General features: G+C 42.5%; 1 protein-coding gene across 1 annotated transcript; it reads right to left on the bottom strand.

The window, feature by feature from the left end:
* Positions 1-263: 263 nt before the first annotated feature.
* FUCA2 (alpha-L-fucosidase 2) lies at positions 264-20,001 on the bottom strand. The gene is made up of 7 exons (NM_001205818.2): positions 19,708-20,001; positions 12,844-13,031; positions 7,726-8,065; positions 5,933-6,143; positions 5,538-5,728; positions 2,859-2,967; positions 264-773 (listed from the first exon to the last, which is right to left on the bottom strand). The coding sequence occupies exons 1-7, from the start codon at positions 19,923-19,925 to the stop codon at positions 633-635; spliced, it is 1,398 nt and encodes a 465-aa protein (NP_001192747.1). The 5' UTR covers positions 19,926-20,001; the 3' UTR covers positions 264-632.
* Between the last annotated feature and the right edge of the window lie 4,534 nt (positions 20,002-24,535).

Here is a 24,535-nt window from a genome sequence, read left to right on the forward strand (position 1 = left end):
GGTGCTTGAACCACAGTAACTTATTTTCTCACAGTTCTGCAGGCTGAAAGCCCAAGGTTTCAGCAGGTTTGGTTTCTCTTAAGGTCTCTCCTTGGCTTGCAGTTGGCCGCCTTCCCACGGTGTCCTTAAATGGTCTTTCCTCTGTGTGCTTCCATCCGTGTTCTTCCTCTTCTTATGACTCCAGTCATATTAGATTAAGGTCCCACCCTGATGACTTCATTTAACCTTAGTTACTTCTTTAACATCTCCAAATCCCATCCTTCTCCAGGGGATCTTCCCAGCTTGGGGATCAAACTCATGTCCCGTGCATTTCAGGTGGATTCTTTACCGCTGAGCCACCAGGGAAGCCCCATTGAGGCTTAGAGTTTCAAAATGTGAATTTGGCATTAGACATGATTCAGTCCTTACCACCACCAATTTCTCACTACAACAAAGATCCCCACCTCTGATTCACACATGGGAATAAATTCAGTGTGAAGAGACATAGCAAAGTGCATTGGACAGTTAAAAGTTATGTGGGTAATTTAGGAAATTCTTGGCCAATTTTACATTTGCTGTCTCCATGTGCTATAATTACAGAAACTTGATATACATTCCAGTCTTAGATATAAGACTAAGCACTCTACTGCAGATCAGGTCACATTAGTTAGTGCTAGAGCCCAGCCCCACTGGCAGGGCATCTGATGAATGGTTAGCTGAGGCAGGTCTACCTTAATGCCATTTTCCTTCAAAGGTGTCCAGTGAAGGGGCTGTCCATGTCCCAGGAGTTTAACCTGAAATTTAAAACATACACATAAATGTCTCCATATATGTCTCTGACTTCCTCACTGTATTGGGAAGAAGCAGTTGACATTTTTTAAAGAGCAATATAGACAGGAGATTCATTGTTTTTACTTATGATTTTACTGCTTTAATTTATTTTATTAATTTATTAATTTAATTTATTGTTTTACTGCTTTAATTTATGATCCAAATGCATGTATATATCTCTCTTGCTCCTTTCTTACTCCTGAAAGTGTGCAGGATTTGAGGAAGAATCATATAGACTGAATAGTGTCAGAGGAGAGAAAATGACTCTTGAACCAATGTGCACAACTAAGGCCTGCCTGGCTCTGACACAGGATGTTCAAGGAGAGGCTCACCTCCCTTATCCAGCCACCCTCCCTCCCCAGACGGCCCAGTGACCTCCACTCATCAATAGTACATACGTGCGATCTATTATTACTGTAACTGTTCTATATCCTTAGTCTTACACAAAATGAATTTAAGTAAGTAGTTTTCTATATATTTGTGGTTATTTTGAACCAGAAAACTTTGTTTACCGTGTAGAATAATACAAAAACAAAACCCGCGGACTTTCAAATAACAGTATTAAGAGTGGCCAAAGCTTCCCTGGTGGCTCAGCAGTAAAGAATGTGCCTGCAGTACAGGAGAAGCTGGTTTGATCTCTGGGTTGGAAAGATCCCTTGGAGAAGGAAATGGCAACCCACTCCAGTATTTTGCCTGGAAAATCCCATGGACAGAGGAACCTGGTGGGCTACAGTCTGTGGGGTTGCAAAAGAGACGGACATGACTGAGCGACTCAACAACAACAAAGAGAACGTAGATAAAATAAGAAGGTAATGTTATGCCCAGGCCTCTAAGCTGCAGTTAAACAAAAGATTTGAAAAAAAAAAAAACATTTGAACTCTTTATTTCCTTTTCTGCCAGATCAGCCACAAGTGTTAGAAATGAAACATGGAAAAATGGTTTAAGGAGAAGAATTTGGACAATTCATCTCCCAGAAAACTTTTATTTTCTTACAAATAAGTTATAAAATATATTAAAATGAACTCATTGCCAGAGCTGATGGCCACAACTGTTAGATTAACCTTTTGTTATTATTGTTTAGTCGCTCAGTCCTGTCTGACTCTCTGCAACCTCATGGATTGTAGCCCACCAGGCTCCTCTGTCCATGGAATTTCCTAGGCAAAAAATACTGGAGTGCATTGCCGTTTCCTCCTCCAAAGGCTATTCCCAACCCAGGAGTCAAACTCTCAGTTGAACCCATATCTCTTGCATGGCAGGCAGATTCTTTACTGCTGAGCCAGCAGGGAAGGTTAACCTTTAACCTCCAAGTTTTTTAAGAACTTAAAATAGTAGGGCCATGACATCTTACATTTATTCAGATGTGTTCTGGGGTGAGATGTCAGAGGAAGAATCTGAACTCCAGTCATGAAAAAAATCATTTTTGGATGCATGCAGTGAGAGTCCCTTGGACTGCAAGGAGATCCAACCAGTCCATTCTGAAGGAGATCAGCCCTGGGTGTTCTTTGGAAGGAATGATGCTAAAGCTGAAGCTCCAATACTTTGGCCACCTCATGCGAAGAGTTGACTCATTGAAAAAGACTCATGCTGGGAGGGATGGGGGCAGGAGGAGAAGGGGATGACAGAGGATGAGATGGCTGGATGGCATCACCGACTCGATGGACGTGAGTCTGAGTGAACTCCAGGAGTTGGTGATGGACAGGGAGGCCTGGCGTGCTGCGATTCATGGGGTCGCAAAGAGTCGGACACGACTGAGTGACTGAACTGAGCTGAACTGAATCTGAACAACACAGCATGACTGTGGAGAAGATATTTTGATAAGCATGGAGATGATGTAACTGTTTTATAGGCTTGGTTTTCTGGGGAATGAAACAAAATTTTCAACAGTTTTTTACCAAACATTGCCATTGATAAAGCTCATTTTAAAATTACTATCATGAGACGTAAATGGAATACATATATGGCTCACCTTGAAGTTAAAAGTTAATGTCTTCCTCAGGGTGTTAAAGTCAGCAATTTAAAGGAACAATGAAGACAAAATTCCCTCTTACCTTTGTTGCCCCCAGAGTAGCTTTGGGCTGAGCAAGAAAGAGCTGTCCTGATATGGGCCATTTGAGAAACATGGCATAGACCAACTTATCTTTAGGTTTGGATGTGTACCTGGTTCAGAAAAAAAAATGCATAGTAATATTTCTCATTATTTATGGGTCAGGTTCAGAATTATCTTCCAGAGATACCTCCAGTTAGTAAATATTTACCCATGTTTTCTTTAATAGAGGGAAGAAAAAATAGCCCCATGGTAGCAATAAAAAGCACCCAAAAGGATTCTGACCACAATCCCAGAGTAGTGTGTGGTATGGGGGAGAAGTTCCCGCATCACCAGGCAGTTCTCAGGCACCAGCTAGGCGTCCTATAGTTCGACTCCATTCTGACACCATCTACCCAGAGGCAGTGTCACATTCCAAAGGGTCAGGGTTTATTCCTACCAGACTGCCCCCTCCCCAAATTTAGATAGCAGTCACGTGTCCAGATTGTCATGTGGGCTTCTGACCCACAGGCTATAGATTGGAGGTTCCTACAACCCCTCCTTGAGTTCAGCTAATTTGCTAGAGCAGCTCTCAGAATTCTACTTCCTGGATTACAGGTCTATTATAAAAGGATGTATCTCAGGAACAGCCAGATGGAAAAGACGCACAGGACAAGGTATGTGGGGAGGGGCAGGGGGCTTCCACACCCTCCCCAGGTGCCCTGTTCTCCCAACACTGCCACCAATCCAGAAGCTCTCTGAACCCCATTCTTTTGGTTTTTTATGGTGGCCTCATTAATCACTATTGATTAAATCACTGGCCATGAATGATTGTTTCAACCTCCACTCTCTCTAAAGAGCCGTTTGGAAGCTGAAGTGAACTGAAATACAAGAGGAAGGAGTTAGTGGGATGATTCAGACTGAGATCATGAAAGGAGTACAAATACTGAAAATTCGAGGTCTAAGGTACGACCAAAAGAAGGGGACAGGATCCCTAGAAAGAAGGAACTACAAGAACTGCATGCCTGCTAAGTCGCTTCAGTCGTGTCCAGCTCTGTGCAACCCTATGGACTATAGCTTGCCAGGCTCCTCTGTCCATGGGATGGTCCAAGCAAGAATACTGGAGTGGGTTGCCATACCCTCCCCTAGGGGATCTTCCCAACCCAGGGATCGAACCTGCATCTCTTAAGTCTCCTGCATGGCAGGTGAGTTCTTTACCACTAGCATCACTCGGGAAGCCCAAGAACTGAGGGGCCAGCAAATTAGAAGAGCTGTGAATATACACAGTCAGAATTATATGAAGAGTAGTTCTGGCAACCCACTCCAGTATTCTTGTCTGGAGAATCCTATAGACAGAGGAGCCTGGTGGGCTAAGTCCATGGGGTTGCAAAGAGTTGGACACAACTGAGCAACTAACATTAAGTTCTGGGGACAGCAACAGTGAGCCAGGGCTTAAACTCAAAGATGGCCTTGGGAGTCTTAGATAGCCATCTAAAGATGCAGCAAGGAGGGGAAACACACATGAACCTGTGGGGAGAGAGCTCCACTGATGAGGCAGGGAGAGTGGCCACCTGGGCTCAGTGCAGTGGAGCCAGGCAACAGCCTTATAGGGAGTGTTAAGTAGTTTGACTTTTATCTTTACTTATTGAAAGAAAACTTAATGGAATAATGCTTAATAATTGTCAAGTTCCAGATCAGACACCCTCATAGTCAAATATAAACACAGAAGCAAATTCTAAAACCAAATTTAAAACTAGCTTCTATAAAATGAAAGATTGGTGCTGAGTTCTCATTATGGCTTCTCCCAGATCCAGTATTCTAAAATTTTACAGTCAGCTGCTTCTGTGTAGACTGCCTTGCTTTATTTTCTTCGGTGAATTGACAATTGAAGTCATAAATTCAAAGAAGAGTATTTAGTCTAATCTTTGGTATATGCTTGACCAGGCTGTACTCGCTTTGGTGGTAACACAAGTGAACTTTAGAGCTTCACCAATACTGTGCTGTGCTTAATTGCTCAGTTGTGTCCGGCTCTTTGTGACCCCATGGACTGCAGCCTGCCAGGCTCCTCTGTCCATGGGATTCTCCAGGCAAGAATACTGGAGTGGGTTGCCAAGCCCTCCTCCAGGGGATCTTCCCAACCCAGGGATCAAACTCAGGTCTCCTGAATTGCAGGGGAATTCTTTAGTCTGAGCCACCAGGGAGAACTACTCTTATTTGCGTATGTTAAGATCCTACATCAGAAACCACCATATGCTTTTACAGGAGATACTAGTTAAAATTTAGCCAGTTGAGACAATTAATTTTAAAGAAAGTTCAGGTTTAGATTTATTAGAATATATTTTTCCTGCCCTATGGCACCTCCTGCTAATTTGATGAGATGTAACACCTGCAAAAGTTAGAATTTACCTGACTAAACCAAAAGTCTCTTTTGGATTAACCACTCAGCACTTTTTTTTTTTTTTCATTTTTCTAAATTACCTACAATTTTTGTAAGAAATTTTATTTCTCCCTAAAATTTATCCACTGTTAGAAGGAATCTAGCAATTATTTCAGCTCAACTTGATAAATAATTAAGTGTTTACGCTGATTTTAAGTAAATAAAATATTTTGTATAGGTGGGCATTCATCCAATTGCCTCTTTATTATACTGTTCTCTTTATCTCTGAGAAATGTTAAATGCCTTCTTCTACCAAATAGTACTTACCATACGTCTGGGGTGACAGTATCATTCTGGGATCTCCAAGCATAGGTTTCATAGATGGCTTCTCCATTGACTTTTAGCCAGATTCCCATTTGCTTCAATCGCTCCTTAAAAATTGCAGAAATGGTGCCATCTTGTGTGGGTCCAATATTCATCAAGAGATTTCCTCCACATGAAACTGTTTGTACAAGTTGCTTAAAAATTAAGAATAAATATAGTTCTTAGAGGAAGAAAACAATTCCATCATTAATCACTATCTAAGAGAATACACATAGAAAAAAAAAGAGTCATGTCCTGTGTTTACAGGCCGTTGAGTCATACAGCTTAGAAAACACAATTCTTACACGTGTACACTATTATGAATATTACTGTAATGGTCACTAGACATTTTACTGTACCTTCACCAATTCTTCAATTGTGAGATAGTCAGCGATTCCAGCATTCCTCCTGTAGCCCCAGGAAAACTTGTCTATTGTCATGCAGTTTTCCCATTTATGTGGCAAAAGATGTCCTGGGTTATAACGGTCACTACACGTATAGTAGCCACCATGCTTACAAATGCTACCAGCTCCCCAACGGTCATTGGTGACCACTGTGTCCCGAACTGGGCTGAAATGAAAAGGATGATAAAAAAAATTTACACAAAAGCAACGTCACTGAAAAGAGGTCTGACTGAAATCCACTCTTAGAAAATAACCATAGTCGAATATAATACAAACCCCATGATTTTGAAGTAAGCTAGACCTGAGGAAATTGTAGTCCTAGCCTGTTACTTGCTAAGCTCCGTGTCCTAGAGCAAATTACCTAATTCCTCTGAATAATCAATTTCTTCATCTGTTATTAGAACAGAACTTGGGCTTCCCTGGTGGTTCAGACAGTAAGGAATCCTCCTGCCACCGCAGGAGACACAGGTTCCATCCCTGGGTTGGGAAGATCCCCTAGAAGAGGGAATGGCTACCCACTCCAGTATTCTTGCCTGGAGATTCCCAAGGACAGAGGAGCCTGGTGGGCTACAGTCCATGGGGTCACAAAGAGTCAGACAGGACTAAGTGACTGACGCAATCTATGTAAAACACCTATGTATGCCCAGCACACGCAGCATTTCAAAGAGTCTTACTATTATTTAAACGTTCTCCCCTAGTCTCTTTCTCTTATAATTGTGCCTAATATTGAAAGATCTCAGCAAAGTTGACTGTTATGGATGGAATTCCCTGTGGCATAAAATATTCCCACAACATTATTCATCATAGCAGGTGGTACCTCCTGCACTTCTCCATTTAGAGGGGATCGTTTTGGTTCACAAACTGAAGTGGAGGACTCCCAGTATGTCCTTTTGGAAAGGAGTACCTAGAGAAACTGCAGTTATGTACCAAGAGCTCTCCAGAGGATTTGTCTGTGCATCCTCTGTGGGCCCAGAGAACACTAGCAGGACTCTCCCTAACTTCACAGCACAATACCAAGTACCTTCGAGATACAGATAGCAATTTGGTCCATATAGTGTGAGCCTTATAGAGGAGCTTAGTCAGAACTCCCTGTTCTAATGGGGCAGCCTGGAACATGCTAGAAAACAAAACGAAAGAACAGGAAGAGGTGAAATGCTGACGATGAAGGAAAAGAGGAGACAGACAAGGGTGACATCCAAGCAGCAAAGATTATCAAAGGAAAGAGGATGTGAAGAAGCAATGAGAGGAACTGAAAAGCACAGCATGAGAAACAGTGATGGATAAACAGCATTGCCCAGAGAGGTGATGAAAATGGGGGACCTACAAAATTAGTCTTCAGAGTTCTTGATGCTGTAATTTTTTTTTTTTTAGTCTCAATTCAAAATCAGACTGTTGAGCTATATTTGACTCCTGATTTGTAACTCAGGGCTTCCCAGGTGGCTCAATGGTAAAGAATCCACTTGCCAGTGCAGGCGACACGGGTTCAATTCCTGGATCAGGAAGATCCCCTGGAGAAGGAAATGGCAACCCACTCCAGTATTCTTGCTAACTAATTCTTGTTAAGAATATTCCAGTGTTCTTGTAACTCTTGATATTTTGAGTAAATATTGATATATCTAATATGCATTATTTATAATGATTTTCTCCCCATGTCACAAATAAGCCTGAAGGGGAATATTTCAAGAAGCAAGAACTAATGTTATACAGGTATTAGGAATGTCACGACAGAAGTCTAGTAGCACACACACCTCTCATTGTACAACCAGGCTAGGAAGTCTAAGCTTTTCCAGTAGGTATCTGGGGCCCCTCCATCGCCATCTGCCCATAGCACCTCTGGCTGATACTTGTTCACTAACTCGTAGAGCTCAGGCAGCATCTTAGACACTGGATATTGTCGTTTCTGGAACAAGCTGGATTCATCCTCAAGGAAGAGCGGATGAAACCACTCAAAAAGGGAGTAGTACAGCCCGAAGCGCAGGTCAGTCCTGTTCCTAACCGCAACTGCAAGTTCCTTGATGATATCCCTCTTCGGCCCCACGTCTACTGCATTCCAGTTCCACGAGTACTCTGAGCCCCACAAGGTGAAGCCTGAAACATTATATTAAAAGCCTCTGTAAGCATATCAACTCTGTTCTAGTAAATGTGCACCCATACCAACACCAAGTTATAAAGGCAGTACACGTGACATATAAATCAGTTTCTACGAACATGTTTTATGACCATTTTTTTCCTTAGTATATATTTTGCTTTCATGCAAGAAACAAATGAGAATTTAAAACATATTTTTATGTACATATTTGGCTGCACAGGGCCTTAGTCGCGGCATGCAGGAATGCTTAGTTGCAGCGTGCAAACTCTTAGTTATGGCATGTGGGCTCTAGTTCCCTGACCAGGGATCAAACCTGGTTCCCCTGCATTGAGAGCACTGAGTGTTAGCCACCAGGGAGGTAACTAACAAATGAGAATTTAAACAAAGTAGAACCAAGATTTTTTAAAGTACTTCTCAGGGTACTCCACTGTTGTTGTTGTTCAGTGGCTAAATCGTGTCCAACTCTTTGTGACCCCCACGGACTACCGGATGAGAACTTCCATTATCTCCCGAAGTTTGCTCAGATTTGTGTCCATTAAATCAGTGATGTTATCTAGCCATCTCATCCTCTGTCATCCCCTTCTCCTTTTGCTTTCAATCTTTTCCAGCATCACAGTCTTTTCCAATCAGTCAGCTCTTCACATCAGGTGGTCAGAATACTGGAGCTTCAGCATCAGTCCTTCCAATAAATATTCAGGACTGATTTCCTTTAGGATTGACTGGTTTGATCTCCTTGCAGTTCAAGGGACTCTCAAGAGTCTTCTCCAGCACAACAATTTGAAAGCATCAATTCTTCGGCGCTCAGTCTTCTTTATGGTCCAACTCTCACATCCATACATGACTACTGGAAAAACCATAGCTTTTGGAGTGGGTTGCCAGTGATTTTGGAGCCCAAGAAAATAAGGTCTATATAGTCTGACCTTTCTCCCTCTTAGATGATAAGCTCCTGGAGGGACAGTGTCATGTCTGCAGTGTTCCCTGTATATCCTCAGCCAATGTCTAGCACAGGGTCTAGTACAAAATCACAATCAACATTAGCAGATCATAGCTGAGATGGGAACATCTTCCACATCCACCATTCTAACAATGACTGTGACCACTTACAGGGAAGAACCATAGATGCACTCCTGCATGATTCCTGTCTTCTAAATCAAAGAGTATATTCCCTGATTTTAGAATTATTTTATTATAGTATGATTCATAGAACACTGATACTCCATGTTCAGGAGTAAATCTCCTTTACCCTCATTATTCATTTAACCCAGGTAGGGGTAAGGTACTCTTCCCCAGTAGTTCTATACTTGAAATGTACCCACCATCTGTAATCTCATCCTACTCTAAAATCATAAGCTTGGATGTTGTGCTTTAAATTACCTAAAAGTGAATTATCTACCAACTAAATGGATAAGAAGAATGCCACTACATAAGCACTGTGAAATAATTTATATTTTAAAAGGAATTTGCGTTTAGATTGCTGGCTTTTCTACATGAAAACCATAGAAGCACTATATAAATTGAAATACTTAAGGAATAATATAAAAGCCTCAAAATCTTTGGTTAGGATCTAGGAACATGAATACATTGTTACTGTCCTACTAAAATCTAAAGGAATGTTTGTGAACCAACATACCTAAGGTGTTTGGTGTAACACTTTACTTTTATAAATTAGGACAAGTCCAAGGCAGAAAGTGAAGAAGAACTAAAGAGCCTCTTGATGAATGTGAAAGAGGAGAATGAAAAAGTTGGCTTAAAGCTCAACATTCAGAAAACGAAGATCATGGCATCTGGTCCCATCACTTCATGGCAGACTGATGAGCAAACAGTGGAAATAGTGGCTGACTTTATTTTTCTGGGCTCCAAAATCACTGCAGATGGTGACTGCAGCTATGAAATTAAAAGACACTTACTCCTTGGAAGGAAAGTTATGACCAACCTAGACAGAGTATTAAAAAGCAGAGACATTACTTTGCCAACAAAGGTCCATCTAGTCAAGGCTATGGTTTTTCCAGTGGTCATGTATGGATGCAAGAGTTGAACTATAAAGAAAGCTGAGCACTGAAGAATTGATGCCTTTGAACTGTGGTGTTGGAGAAGACTCTTGAGAATCCCTTGGACTGCAAGGAGATCCAACCAGTCCATCCTAAAGGAGATCAGTCCTGAATTTTCATTGGAAGGACTGATGCTGAAGCTGAAACTCCAATACTTTGGCCACCTGATGCGAAGAGCTGACTCATTTGAAAAGACCCTGATGCTGGGAAAGACTGAAGGCAGGAGGAGAAGGGGATGACAGAGGATGAGATGGTTGGATGGCATCACCGACTCGATGGACATGGGTTTGGGTGAACTCCGGGAGTTGGTGATGGACAGGGAGGCCTGGCATGCTGTGGTTCATGGGGTCGCAAAAGAGTCAGACATGACTGAGCGACTGAACTGAACTGAACTGAAGATGGACACACTCTTTGGATTCATTTTGAAGAAACTTTTAAAAGAGCTCACACCGGTTCTAAAGATGTTTGCAGTAAGCTTCAAAGCACTGTCAGTGATATTTAAAGTCTTATTCCTTATGTCTTAACTTGGCAGGCCCTAATGTCTGGCGGTGCTAAAACCACTTTGGGTCTTCGGTTCAGTAGCACCACCAGAAGCTCACACAGTGGTCTTCCAGCCTAACTGGGCTCAGCAGGGTCTCTTCTATAGGCATGAAAACTTCCAACAATATGGTCCTAGAAAGTGTATAAATGTGGGCTACATCATTTGTCCTCACAGCATGATTAAGAGTTGTTTTGCTATGTTTTTAAATAAGCTAAGTAATACTTTGTACCATACAGCCTGGAGAAGTTCTAGACATCAGGAAATCAACATGTCCTAAGTATCCATCTCAACCTGCAGGAAAAAAATCATTAAGCCACTGGACTGTGGCCAAAAGGAAAAATATCCTGATTCCTTATTTTGAGTTTCCATTCTTCCCTCGTAATCCCCCATGCACCGCTGCAGAAGACAGTGAGACAATTTTTTTTATTCCAATGCAAACAAATCCTCTAATTATTTATCTTTGATTGCACTGGGTCTTTGTTGCTATGTACGGGCCTTTCTCTAGTTGCGGCTGGTAGGGGCTGCTCTCTAGTCGTGGTACTCAGGCTTCTCATTGACGTGACTTCTCTTGTTGTGGAGCTCGAGCTCTAGGGCACATGGGCTTCAGGAGTTGCAGCTTGAGGGCTCTAAACTCTGGCTTAGTTGCCCCGAGGCATGTGGGACCTTCCCGGACCAAGGATTGAACCTGCATCCCCTGCATTGGCAGACAGATTGTTAACCACTGGACCATCAGAGAGGTCCAGATTATCTAATTATTAACATGCTGTTGGAAGAATAATAATGTGCTGATGTTTCCTTGATCTTGTAGATACAGGAATGATAATGGGTAGATTCTATCCTATTAATGTAAGATCACTTTAATGGTTCATTTTATGTATTAACTTGCCTGGGCCACAGGGTGCCCAGAAATTTGGTTAAACATCATTCAGGATATGTTCCTGAAGGTGTTTCTACAGGAAATTAACATATGAATAGTTAGACTGAGTAAAGCAGATTGCCCACCTGAAGTGGTGGGCCTCATCCAATCCATTGAAGGCCTAAATAGAATAAAAGGCTGGTTAAGAAAGAATTCTTCAGACTTTCCTCGTGGTCCAGTGGTTAAGACTCCCCACTTCCCACATGCAGGGGGCATGGGTTCAATCCCTGGTCAAGGAACTAAGATCCTGTATGGCGTGCATTGTAGCCAAAAAGAAAGAAAAAAAAAAAAGCAGGAAAGTTTAAGGAGTCATGTTTTTTGTTTTTTTAATTAAAAAGAAAAATTGTTTTCTCTGTATGTCTTTGAGCTGAGACATTAGTCTTCTCCTGCCTTTTAACTTAGATTTGGACAGGTACTTATATTATCCGCTCTCCTGTTCCTGATGCCTTTGGGCTCATACTGGAACTATATAATTGGCTATCTTGGGTCTGGACTTCTCAGCCTCCATAGTTGCATGAGCCAGTTTCTTATGATAAATCTATACATATTATAGTTCCTGTATAATAGCTCTATTTCCTATATAATACTTATACTTCCTCTATAATAGCTCTATCTTCCTGTTAGCTCTATTTCTCTGGAGAACCGTAATTCAACCACTCTATTTCTTTTTAGATATTCTTCCACCATCTCTGATATTTCTGGGCATCATTACAGCCTTGCAGTCCTGTTCCTTTCAGGTGGCCTGTGTCATTTTCATCAATAGCAGACTTTCCTCAACTGAGTCATATAAGAGTTGACCAAAAGCACCACCTTGTATGTTGGTCATGATGTAAGACAATAGCAAATAATCCCCAGGGTACCTTCCCAGAATGCATTACAGAGGTGAGAAGAAAACGGAAAGAATGCAATTCAATTGTAAACTTTGACCTGCAAACCACATTCCCCTTCAAAGGGCTTTAATCAAATCTTGCGTTACTTGGAAATTGTTAAATATGCATATAATAAAATGCGATCAGTTTCCATTTTTTTCTATATGTGGAGATTATGATCTTTCAGCATACTTAATGCTCCTTTTTTTCTTTTTCTTAATGCTTCTTAATTGGGGCAACATGTGATCTCTTAAATTACAAGCAAACGTCAGTAGCCACTTAGGATTGCTCCTAAGAGAAAACTCTGTTTTCATGTGGATGACCTTGCTTCAGTTTCTTCTCCCAAAAGAACTACTTCACATTCTAACCACTGTCAGTGTTTGCAGATATTGTTCTTACTCACCTTCATGATGTTTGGAAGTTAAGACAACGTATTTGGCACCAGAAGCCTGTAAAATATCTGCCCACTGGTTTGCATCAAAAAATTTTGCTGTAAATAGTGGTCCAAAATCTTCATATGTGAAATCAGGAGGGTAATTATTTTTCATAAAGTCCACATAAGCTGGTATCTTTTCCTTTTGCCAGTACCACCTAGGGGGATGAAGGAAACAGCATATAAGTAGCATACACATGAACACTTGAAATATAGGTATCCCTCAGTATTCATAGAGAATGAGTCCCATGTTTCTCAGCAGATACTAAAATCTGTGAGTACTCAAGTCCCTTACATCAAATGGCATACTACAGCCTGCCCTCCAGATCTGCAGTTTGGGCATCTGCAGATTCAAGCAAACGTAGATGAAAATTTCTATCTGAGGTTGGTTAAATCCAGAGATGCAAATCCCTTGAATATGGAGGGCCAATTATGTATTTATTGAAAAAAAAAATACACCTAAAAGAAGACCAAACTTGTGCTATTCAAGGGTCAACTATAACTCCCTTTACTAAAATTCTCCCTTATTCAGATGTTACTAAGATTCCCTTCCTAACTTCCCCATTGAGTCTGACTTCACTTAAGGAAAGCTTACAAAACTTCAATAGTATTCCATCTATCCCTCTGTGAACTCTACTCAGCTTATCAACCAGAACATTCTAAACAAACAAGTCACCCATTTGCTTTTAATTCTTCACTTTTAGATTGCAACATGGAGTATACATAATTAGTCCTTTGTAACATAAATGATGAAGTCTTCAAAAGAAGACAAAGTGCATAAAATATAACATAAATGTATTATATTCACTAGCAGGGAACACGTTGGGGAGGAAATGACAGTAAAATCAAGAAGATGCTGTTATTTTAATATACTGACTCAGTCTTCAAGGATTACTGGTTATATGCACTTATTCTGAGCAGTGGGGCCTCAACTGCCTAAGCAGAGCTTCAGAAGGAAAACAACATTGAAAACACAACTTAAAAAAAGAAAACTATTTATTTATTTATTTATTTTGCTGCCCTGGATGTTAGTCACAGCATGCAGGATCTTTAGTTGTGGCATGCGAACTCTTAGTTGCAGCATATGGGATCTAGTTCCCTGACCAGCGATGGAACCCGGGCCCCCTGCACCAGGAGTGTGGAGTCTTCACCATTGGACCACCAGGGAAATCCTCAAAGCATAATTTTTAGGTAAACATTTTATATAAACATGGCAGTAAGCTCATGGTCATGAAATAGATGCAAGTCCCCCCTCTGACCCATCTTTTATTCTTCCTTTCACTACTCCTTTCATAAGAGTGTTTTTACTGGATGAACAAATTCATAATCAGCACTAGATCTCCAAAGATGACCAGGAGGTTCTTTCTGCTGAGAAGGCTTTGCTGAAGGACATACTGTGTCACAGGCACTATTCTTTACCTGCCCAAGAGTCAGATACATACTTTCCCAGCTTCCATCACAGCTACCACACGGACACCTGACCCATGCTGGCCAGTAGAACTGGAGGGGAAGCCAACTTGGGAGATTCTGGGAATGGTCTCCTTTCTAGTAGAAGGAGATACAATCTGCCTTTGGACAAGGCTGTGTGATGTGATGCCTGGCCACCATCATGTCACCATGACAGGACAAGTCAACAGGCTGAGGATGACAAAGAGCCCAGGACTTTGATTTCATCACTGAGCCAAGTACTTCTAAATTTCTTATTATGTATAGTAATAAGCTCCTATTATTATATCTTTTATTTGAGTTTTCTGTACCTTCAAGTGAAAGTATCCTAATTGATCCATGATGCATTTTTATCTTTTAAATGGAACTACAAAAGAGAAACTGGGAGAGTCAGAAAGTTAAAAGATAAGACATTTCTATTTTTTTCCTAGCACATCTAATTTGAACCTGCATTCTCTATTATAGTCTAGAGTCACTTCTCAAATTTCATAGTAATAGAGATGAGAAGAAGCACTTACAGTAAACAGCCCACCGTTTATATTTGTTTTTGAGCTGCCATTAAGGATAGTCAAATATACTAATCTCTGCTGTTGACTGCCCCAGGTCAAATCGAGTGAGATCAGAGATTTAGAGGAGATAAAAAGGGAAACTATAGATAATTAAGAATCTTCTATAGGGTTATTGCACTTCCAGACCATCAAAAATATACTCTGTTTTGTATGAGAATTATCTTTATTGTTCCAGGTCAAAATAAACAACTTTGTGTTTATTTGTAGAAAACAAGAAGTTAACCATTACAAAGAATAAGATGACTCAAAGCTAGTTGTTTTGTGCAGAGCACTAGTTTCAACTAACAAACATCAAATCCTCTCCTAGCATCAAATGTATACGTACCTAATCTTCCCAGGTGAACAAACGTGCTAATGGTTAACAGAACCTGCTTGCCAAGGCAGGAAGCATAAGAGACACGGGTTCAATCCCTGGCTTGGGAAGATGCCCTAGAGGACGGCATGGCAACCCACTCCAGTATTCTTGCCTGGAGAATCCCATGAAAACAGAGGAGCCTGGTGGGTCCACGGGGTCACAAAGAGTCAGACATGACTGAGTGAGCACACACAATAAAAGATGAAGAAATCTGTTAATTTATGTACCTTGCTGTCAGGGAATGTTTAACAATAGGATTCCTGTGTACTGTTTCCTGTCTCTCCTGAGCCCTCTGTTCCTTATCAGTTCCTGGTAACAGGAACGAGCTGAGTGGCATGCTGCTCCCAGGACTGAGGTCATGAGATGGAATGCATGCATAGGATTTCCTTCATTAGCTTTTCCATATGGTAAAAGTGATTATTTACGACCCTCTTTCTTTGATATGGATTGTCTTCTGGTTTTATGACCTCTATTACTCCTTGTTTCCTTGGTAAGTTGTAAAGTCTGGTCTTTTGATCTTTATCTGAAGAAGCTACCTTGTAAAACAGTATATATACTCACACAGAGTTCAATAAAGCACCCTTTTTCCACCAGAGACTTGGGTCCCCGTGTCCTTTTCTCTCTCTGTCTCTTTCTCTCTCTCTCTTTCTGGCTGATTCTCTGGAGTATGGAAGCCTGCCGAGCTCACTTTCCTGCCCGGGCTTTCAAGACCTCTTCGAGAGGGCGCCCTGCACCTACGTAAGTGGTACAAGCCCTGTCCTAGGTCTTTATTGGTTCTCTGTGTAACCCAGGGAGTATTAGCCTCTTTCCTTCTTTCACTTTCTTATCGTCGACTCCAGACCACCAGGTTCCAGTCCATTAAAGGACCGCAACACCTTGCTAATCGAAACGTTTCAAAAATAAATTCAAAATGCCTCACAGCACAAAGCTTACAAAGAAAGATTTATAATATCCTGAAGCAAATATATTTGGTAATACAGGTTATGGAAAGAAAGAGTCCCATATTTTACAAGTTGATTTCAAAAGAGTATATGAATAGTACTCCATAGCTTATGCAGTTCTTTTACATCAATTGGCCTAACTGAATAAGAAAAGTTACTGGTTGCAGAAAGTCAGTGTCTTCATAGAAAGTGGTACAGTGTTTATAGTGTAAATGTTTACAGTGTAATACAATATATAATTTATACTCTGTATTGTATCAGCCAACTAAAAATTGTCACTTGCCATCTGATTCTATAAGAATGAAGTCCTTAGCCACTGTAGTTGCTGACTTTCAACACACCCTGAAAGGACAGGGTGGAGATTAGGAAAAACTGTCAGAACAGCTTTTCAGATAGTCAGATATTTTCAGAAGATTTTATGAGCCCAATTTCTTGCATGTTTCTCATAGCTAGAAAAGCACTAAAATCATTAAGGGAGACGTCTGTTCCTGGTGACAAGCAGTGACCTTCTTGTAACTAGCAGTAACCTTCTGTCAAAATGTGTGCTGATTGCATATATCCCCTTTCACCAAAAAACGACATATATACTGACCTCCGGCTTCCCTGGTAGCTCAGCGGTAAGGAAACTTCCTGCAATGCAGGAGATGTGGATTTGATCCCTGGGACGGGAAGATCCCCTAGAGAAGGAAATGGCAACCCATTCTAGTATTCTTGCCTGGGAAATCCCATGGACAGAGGATTCGGGGTCACAAACGTAGGCTACCGTCCAAGGGGTCGCAAAGAGTAGGACACAACTTAGCAACTCAACAACAACACACTGACCTCCACCCTTACCTCTTCAGAACAGTTCCACAGAGCTCTCTAAGAGGCAGTCTCCTAGGTCACAGTCCTCATTTTGCCCCAAATAAAACTTAATTCACAACTCTCACCCTGGGTGTTTTTTTTATAGTTGTCATATGGAATATATATTGTATGAATTAAATTTGTTGTACATTATGTATATAGTATAACATAGGTTTAAATATTCATTGTTTATTTTATTATCTTAGGAATATATTATTTATGTGTATATATGTGTATTATGCATACATATATATGTAGTAACATTTCTATCTTGAAGAACTTAACATACCTGAAGTATTTAAGCAAGTAAGATGTGAGACACTTAAAGCTGTAAAGGTATGGCTCTCAAGGTAAAATCTAAAGAGCAATTTTTTGTGCACCACTTTTCACATGTTGTTGCTGTTGTTTAATTGGTAAGTCGTGTCCAAATCTTTCTGAGACCCCATGGACTGTAGCCCACCAAGCTCCTCTGTCCATGGGATTTTCCAGGCAAGAATACTGGAGTGGGTTGCCATTTCCTTCTCCAGGGGATCTTTCTGACCCAGGGATCAAGCCAGTGTCTCCTGCACTGGCAGGGGGATTCTTTATCACTGAGCCACCAGGCAAGCCCACTTTTCACATTTTGTTCAGTCGCTAAGTTGTGTCCAGCTCTTTCCAACCCCATGGACTGCAGCATGCCAGGCTCCCCTGACCTCCGCTATCTCTGAGTTTGTTCAAATCCATGTCCATTCAGTCAGTGATGGTATCTAACAATCTCATCCTTTGCCACCCCCTTTTCCTTTTTCCTTCACTCTTTCCCAGCATCAGGGTCTTTTCCAATGAGTCAGCTCTTCACATTAGGTGGCCAAAGTATTGGAGCTTCAGCCACAGTCCTTCCAATGAATATTCGGGATTGATTTCCTTTAGGATTGACTGGTTTGATCTCTTGCATCCAAGGGACTCTCAAGAATCTTCTCCAACACCACAGTTCAAAAGCATCAATTCTTCAGCACTCAGCTTTCTTTATGGTCCAACTCTCATATCCATACGTGACTACTGGGAAAACCATAGTTTTGACTAGATGGACCTTTGTTGGTAAACTGATATCTCTTGCTTTTTAATATGCTGTCTAGGTTTATCATAGCTTTCCTTCCAAGGAGCAAGCATCTTTTAATTTCAAGGCAGCAGTCACTGTCCACAGTGATTTTGGAGCCCAAGAAAAGAAAATCTGTCACTGTTTCCATTTCTCCCAATCTATTTGCCAGAAACGGACCAGATGCTATGATCTTAGTTTTTTTAATGTTGAATTTCAACACCTTTTTCACTCTCCTCTTTCACCCTCATCAAGAGGCACTTTAGTTCCTCTTCACTTTCGGCCATTAGAGTGGTATCATCTGCCTATCTGAGATTTTCTCCCAGCAGTCTTAATTCCAGCTTGTGATTCATCCAGTCTGGCATTTCTCATGATGTACTCTGCATATAAGTTAAAAAGCAGGGTGACAACATACAACCTTGTCATACTCCTTTCCCAATTTTAAACCAGTCCATTGTTCCATGTCTGGTTCTAACTGTTGCTTCTTGACCTGCATACAGATTTCTCAGGAAGTAGGTAAGGCGGTCTGGTATTCCCATCTCTTTAAGAATTTTCCAGTTTGCTGTGAAGCACCCAGTCAAAGGCTTTAGCATAGTCAATGCAGCAGAAGTAGATGTTTTTCTGGAATTTCCTTGCTTTCCCTGAGATCCAGTGGATGTTGGCAATTTGATCTCTGGTTCCTCTGCCTTTTCTAAATCCAACCTGTACATCTGCAAGTTCTTGGTTCAGGTACTGCTGAAATCTAGCTCAAAGGATTTTGAGCATAATCTTGTAGCATGTGAAATGAGCACAATTGTGTGATAGTTTGAACATTCTTTGGCATTGCCCTTCTTTGGGATTGGAATGAAAACTGACATTTTCCAGTCCTGTGGCCACTGCTGAGTTTTTCAAATTTGCTGATTCATTGAGTGCAGCACTTTAACAGCACCATCTTTTATAGGATTAGCTCAGCTGGAATTCCACCACCTCCACTAGCTTTGTTCATAACTTTTCACATAGCGATCTGTTAATAATTGGAGTTTCTTAGGGTTAATATTCTAGAATAATTTTTAAATTTTTTCCTTGGGCTACATGTGGTAACATTTTAAGGTTAAAAAGCCAGTGAATGCCCAAGTGAACAGAAGTCTCACATACCCATGAATTTATGCTTAAACCCTGCTTCGTGGCAGAACAACTGACAATTGACAAGTAGCAGCAGAACAGCAATGGAGCGAGTCTGCAGTTCGAAGGACAAGGACGGTTTAGGCCCAGAGCTTCCTCCTACGACCCCCACACAAGCCCATTACTTTTCTGCTATTTTATTCTGTCGATGGCTGCAGAGTGATAAGAACAACTGAGAAGTACAACTACCAAGAAGCTGAGAAGCCAGAGCCACATCAAGTGTCTGACTCTTGAAGTCATACGGAAGAAAAATTCAGCGTTCACCCAGCACCAACCACTTACCCAGTAAACCATAAACGTAACACCCGGAAATGCAAAGCGCGGCTCCAACAGCAGGAGGTGCAACTAAGAGACAAACAAACCCGCAAAGGCTGGAGGTCTGGGTCCTGGCTGCAGGCCAGTGGGGTGCAAAGCGGGATTAGAGGAGACTGAGGGAGGCGTGCTCACCAGAACCATTCGCTCCCGAAACTGGGCACGGAGAACACGCCCCAGTGGATAAAGATGCCGAACTTGGCCTTGTCGAACCAGGCGGGTAGCTGGCGGGCGTCCAGGGACTCCCAAGTCGGGTCGAAGGGCGCGGGGCCGCCCGCGGAACCCGGCGGCGGCAGCAGAAGCACCAGGATCAGCAGCGGGAGCGCGGGCCCGGGCAGCTTCGGGGCTCGCATAGCCTCGCAGCCCCCGTCCTGGACGCTCTCCCGCGGCCTCCGAAAGCTCGTCCTTCCGCGTCCCCGGCTAAGTAAGAGCCGCCACGGTCACCTGACCAAGCTGCCTTAGAAAAAAGGCACCCTCCCCGCTGGTATGGGAGTGGCCGCGGTTCGGGCCCTGGAACAGAATGACCCCAGGAGGCCTGCAGCACTCTCTTGCATAACTAAGGAGGCCAGTATTACCCCAAAGCCTGCCCTGAGCCTGCTCCTCTCAGCCTCCTAGATTATCCTCTCGAGGGAGAAGAAACTAGTCTGGTTCAGGGACCCGTGGGAGCGCCTCTCCGTTCAAGCTGCAGGACGCTTCCAGAAACCGCCCAGAGAAGGCACGCTACTGAGCAGCCTGGGTGGAATCGTGGACCTGGAGCCCAATACGGACACCGCAGGCGGACCATCCAGCGGCTGGCATGGAAAAACCCAGATCATTCTCAGCCTCTCCCACCCACCAAGGTCCAGGGTGTGTTTGGAACTGTGGTTGTCAGCCTTGGAGTCCCAATTCAGGTTGGAGCTCCAGAATTTGCATATCTAACCAAGTTCTACATGATGCTGGTTTTGCTGGTCTGAACACCAAACTTGGAGAACCACTGCAATTGAAAACAGTGGCCTAAGACAGGTGAAACCAGTGAAATGAATGCTTGAGAAATCTGAAGTCAGAAACTTGGAATGATTAACCAAGGTTAAAAGCGCAATTCAGATGGGCTTCAATCCCAGCCAAAGCTCTGTCGACTAAAAAAGACACACAAGCTAGTTAAGTTTTGTTGTTGTTCAGTCGTTCAGTTCAGTTGCTCAGTTGTGGCCGACTCTTCACGGCCCCTTGGACCACAGCACACCAGGCCTCCCTGTCCATCACCAACTCCCGGAGTCTACTTAAAGTCATCTTCATTAAGTTGGTGATGCCATCCAACCATCTCATCCTCTGTCATCCCCTTCTCCTCCTGCCCTCAACCTTTCCTAGCATCAGGGTCTTTTCAAATGAGTCAGCTCTTCGCATCAGGTGGCCAAAGTATTGGAGTTTCAGCTTCAACATCAGTCCTTCCAATGAACATTCAGGACTAATCTCTTTTAGGATGGACTGGTTGGATCTCCTTGCAGTCCAAGGAACTCTCAAGAGTCTTCTCCAACACCACAGTTCAAAAGCATCAATTCTTTGATGCTCAGCCTTCTTTATGGTCCAACTCTCACATCTGTACATGACTACTGGGAAAACCATAGCTTTGACTAGATGGACCTTTGTTGGCAAAGTAATGTCTCTTCTTTTTAATATGCTATCTAGGTTTGTCATTGCTTTTCTTCCAAAGAGCAAGCATCTTTTAATTTCATGGCTGTAGTCATTGTCCACAGTGATTTTGGAGCCCAAGAAAATAAAGTCTGTCTCTGTTTCCACTGTTTTCCCATCTATTTGCATGAAGTGGTGGGACTGGATGTCATGATCTTCGTTTTTTGAATGTTGAGGTTTAAGCCAACTTTTTCACTCTCCTCTTTCACTTTCATCAGGAGGCTCTTTAGTTCCTCTTTGCTTTCTGCTATAAGGGTAGTGTCATCTACATATCTGAGGTTATTGATATTTCTCCCAGCAGTCTTGATTCCTGCTTTGGTTCATCCAGCCCGGCATTTCTCATGATGTATTCTGCATATAAGTTAAATAAGCAGGCTGACAATATACAGCCTTGACATGAAAGTGAAAGTGAAAGTCGCTCAGTAGTGTCCGACTTTTTGCAACCCCATGGACTACATAGTCCATGGAATTCTCCAAGTCAGAATTCTGGAGTGGGTAATCTTTCCCTTCTCCAGGGGATCTTCCCAACCCAGGGATCAAACCCAGGTCTCCCACATTGCAGGCAGATTCTTTACCAACTGAGCTATCAGAGAACATACTCCTTTCCCAATTTTGAACCAGTCTGTTTTTCCATATCCAGTTCTAACTGTTGCTTCTTGACCTGCATACAGGTTTTGCAGGAGGCAGGTAAGGTGGTCTGGTATTACCATCTCTTTAAGAATTTTCCACAGTTTGTTGTGATTCACAAACTCAAAGGATTTAGCATAGTCAAAGGCTTTCCCTATGTTGTTAAATTTAAGTCTGAATTTTTCAATAAGGAGTTCATGATCTGAGCCAAAATCAGTTCCTGGTCTTGTTTTTGCTGACTGTGTAGAGCTTCTCCATCTTTGGCTGCTGCTGCTAAGTCACTTCAGTCGTGTCCGACTCTGTGTGACCCCATAGACAGCAGCCCACCAGGCTTCCCCCATCCCTGGGATTTTCCAGGCAAGAGTACTGGAGTGGGGTGCCATTGCCTTCTCCGCCATCTTCGGCTACAAAGAATTTAATCAATCTGATATCAATATCGAGCATCTGGTGATGTCCATGTGTAGAGTTAAGCTTTATTTGGGGGAGAAATGAGGACTGCAGCCCTGGAGACACACCTCAAATGCTCTGAAAGACCGCTCCAAAGAGGCAGCGAAAGTGAAAGTGAAGTCACCCAGTTGTGTCCTACTCTTTGTGACCACATGAACTGTAGCCTGCCAGGCTCCTACATCCATGGGATTTTCCACGCAAGAGGACTGGAGTGAGTTGCCATTTCCTTCTCCAGGGGATCCTCCCAACCCAGGGATCGAACCCAGGTCTCCCACATTGCAGGCAGATGCTTTACCATCTGAGCCACCAGGGAAGCCCTGGTGGGAGTGAGAGAAGAGGCAGTGGGTCAATATATAAGATTTTAGTGAAGGGGGAGTTCAGTGTAATCAAGCTCTTACTTTACAAAAGGTTTTCTCCTCGTCAGAAGGAGCTGATGTCACCACGAAGGGATTTAATGATTTTCTACCTACGAAGAGATGCAAGGATTGGGATCATAAAATCAGTTCCTGAGAATATCTAACTATCTAGAGATGGTTGGATGGCATCACCAATTCAATGGATATGAACTTGTGCAAACTCTGGGAGATGGTGAGGGACAGGGAAGCCTCCTGAACTGCAGTCCATCGGGTCTCTAAGAGTCAGATGTGATTTGGCAACTTCCCAACCAAGGGATTAAACCCACATCTTTTACATCCTCTGCATTGGCAGACGGGTTCTTTGCCACTAGTGACACCTGGGAAGCCCAATTCAAGCACATTACATTTAAATTATCAATGCCAACGCTCATGCGACAGGAGGCAGAGCTCAGGTGGGGAACGCAAGTGATGAGGAGCGGCTGTAAATACAGATGAAGCTTCATTGGCTAGCCCACCACCCACCTCCTGCTATACAGCCTCGTTCCTGACAGGCCACAGACCAAAAACCGGCCATGGCCTGGGGATCGGGGAACCCTGCCTTATGGGAATGCAGGGATCTGGAGCAGATTACCTCCCTCGTGCAGACCAGGAAATTTCAGACTGAATTATTTAAAATTCTACTCCTGAGAGACGCTGAAACTGCGATTAGCTGATATTAAGTCTTGGTTGGGTTTAGCACACATGACTCCATTTGGGGCTGCTTGTTTCCTTTTAACAAGTATTATGAAAGAACAAAGAAGAAAATGAGACTAAGTAGCTGTTGCCTTCATTCTCCTTTCTCTGCAAAGATATGGGAGCAGCAGCAGCCACCTGTCACCCCAGGTACAAAGGCATTTACCCTCTTGATGCAATGTTGATGGCTTCCCAGCACCACAGGCTGACAGGAGGGCTCCCAGTCTTTTCAGAGTGTGGTTATCCTGGAAAAGACAATCTGAGAATCCACTGGACATCATTACCAAGTGCAGTAGCCCCAGCTAGTGAAAAAGTGGGGTGATCATTTTTATTTCCTAGTCTTTGATCCTAGGATGATCTAGTACCTCAGTGGCCCCTTGAACCTCCAGGGCACATTTGAACAAAAAAAGAAACGGACCTTTAGTCACTGTGCCTTGACATAAAAGGCATTTTTCGCAGTGACAAGAAGACTGTGAACTCTTAGAGGGACAGTAGACATAACTGTGATGACAAGACATGTGGCCCAGTCTTCTCATCAGTCATCCTTTGCCCAAGTGAACCTCACCTTTCGAAAGTTTCCATCTTCCAGACAAATTTCTTTTCTCGTGTAATACGTTATTGTATTTTGGCACTAGTGGTAAAGAACTTGCTAGACAATGAAGGAGACGAAGAGACACAGGTTTGATCCCCGGGTCGGGAAGATCCCCTGGAGGAGGAAATGGCAAACCACTCCACTATTCTTGCTTGGAGAATCCCATGAACAGAGGAACCTGGTGGGCTATGGTCCATAGGGTCACAAAGAGCGCCCAGCATGTATTTCAGTTAAAGACTGCAAATTGGACCTTCTGATCTGCATAAATGCCACTGGGTCATTTACCATTTCACTAGAAAGCAAAGAACATTTTTTTTTTTAGTTAATAAGTACAACCTTATCCTAAAAGTACAATTTCTGTAGGAAATACTGAAAATAGGTGAAAGGCTTTCCCTAGAGCCCTGAGGAAACATAAGAATCCTAGAATGCCAGATGGGAACTGTTGATGAAGGATTTGCAATGAATAGGAAATAGATTTATCTGGAAAGGAAGAGATGCTACTCAAAATATACTTTTTAAATGACTGAGAGGATGAAACATTTTA

Source organism: Bos taurus, chromosome 9 (genome assembly GCF_002263795.3).
Source record: "Bos taurus isolate L1 Dominette 01449 registration number 42190680 breed Hereford chromosome 9, ARS-UCD2.0, whole genome shotgun sequence".
Taxonomy (NCBI): Eukaryota; Metazoa; Chordata; class Mammalia; order Artiodactyla; family Bovidae; genus Bos; species Bos taurus.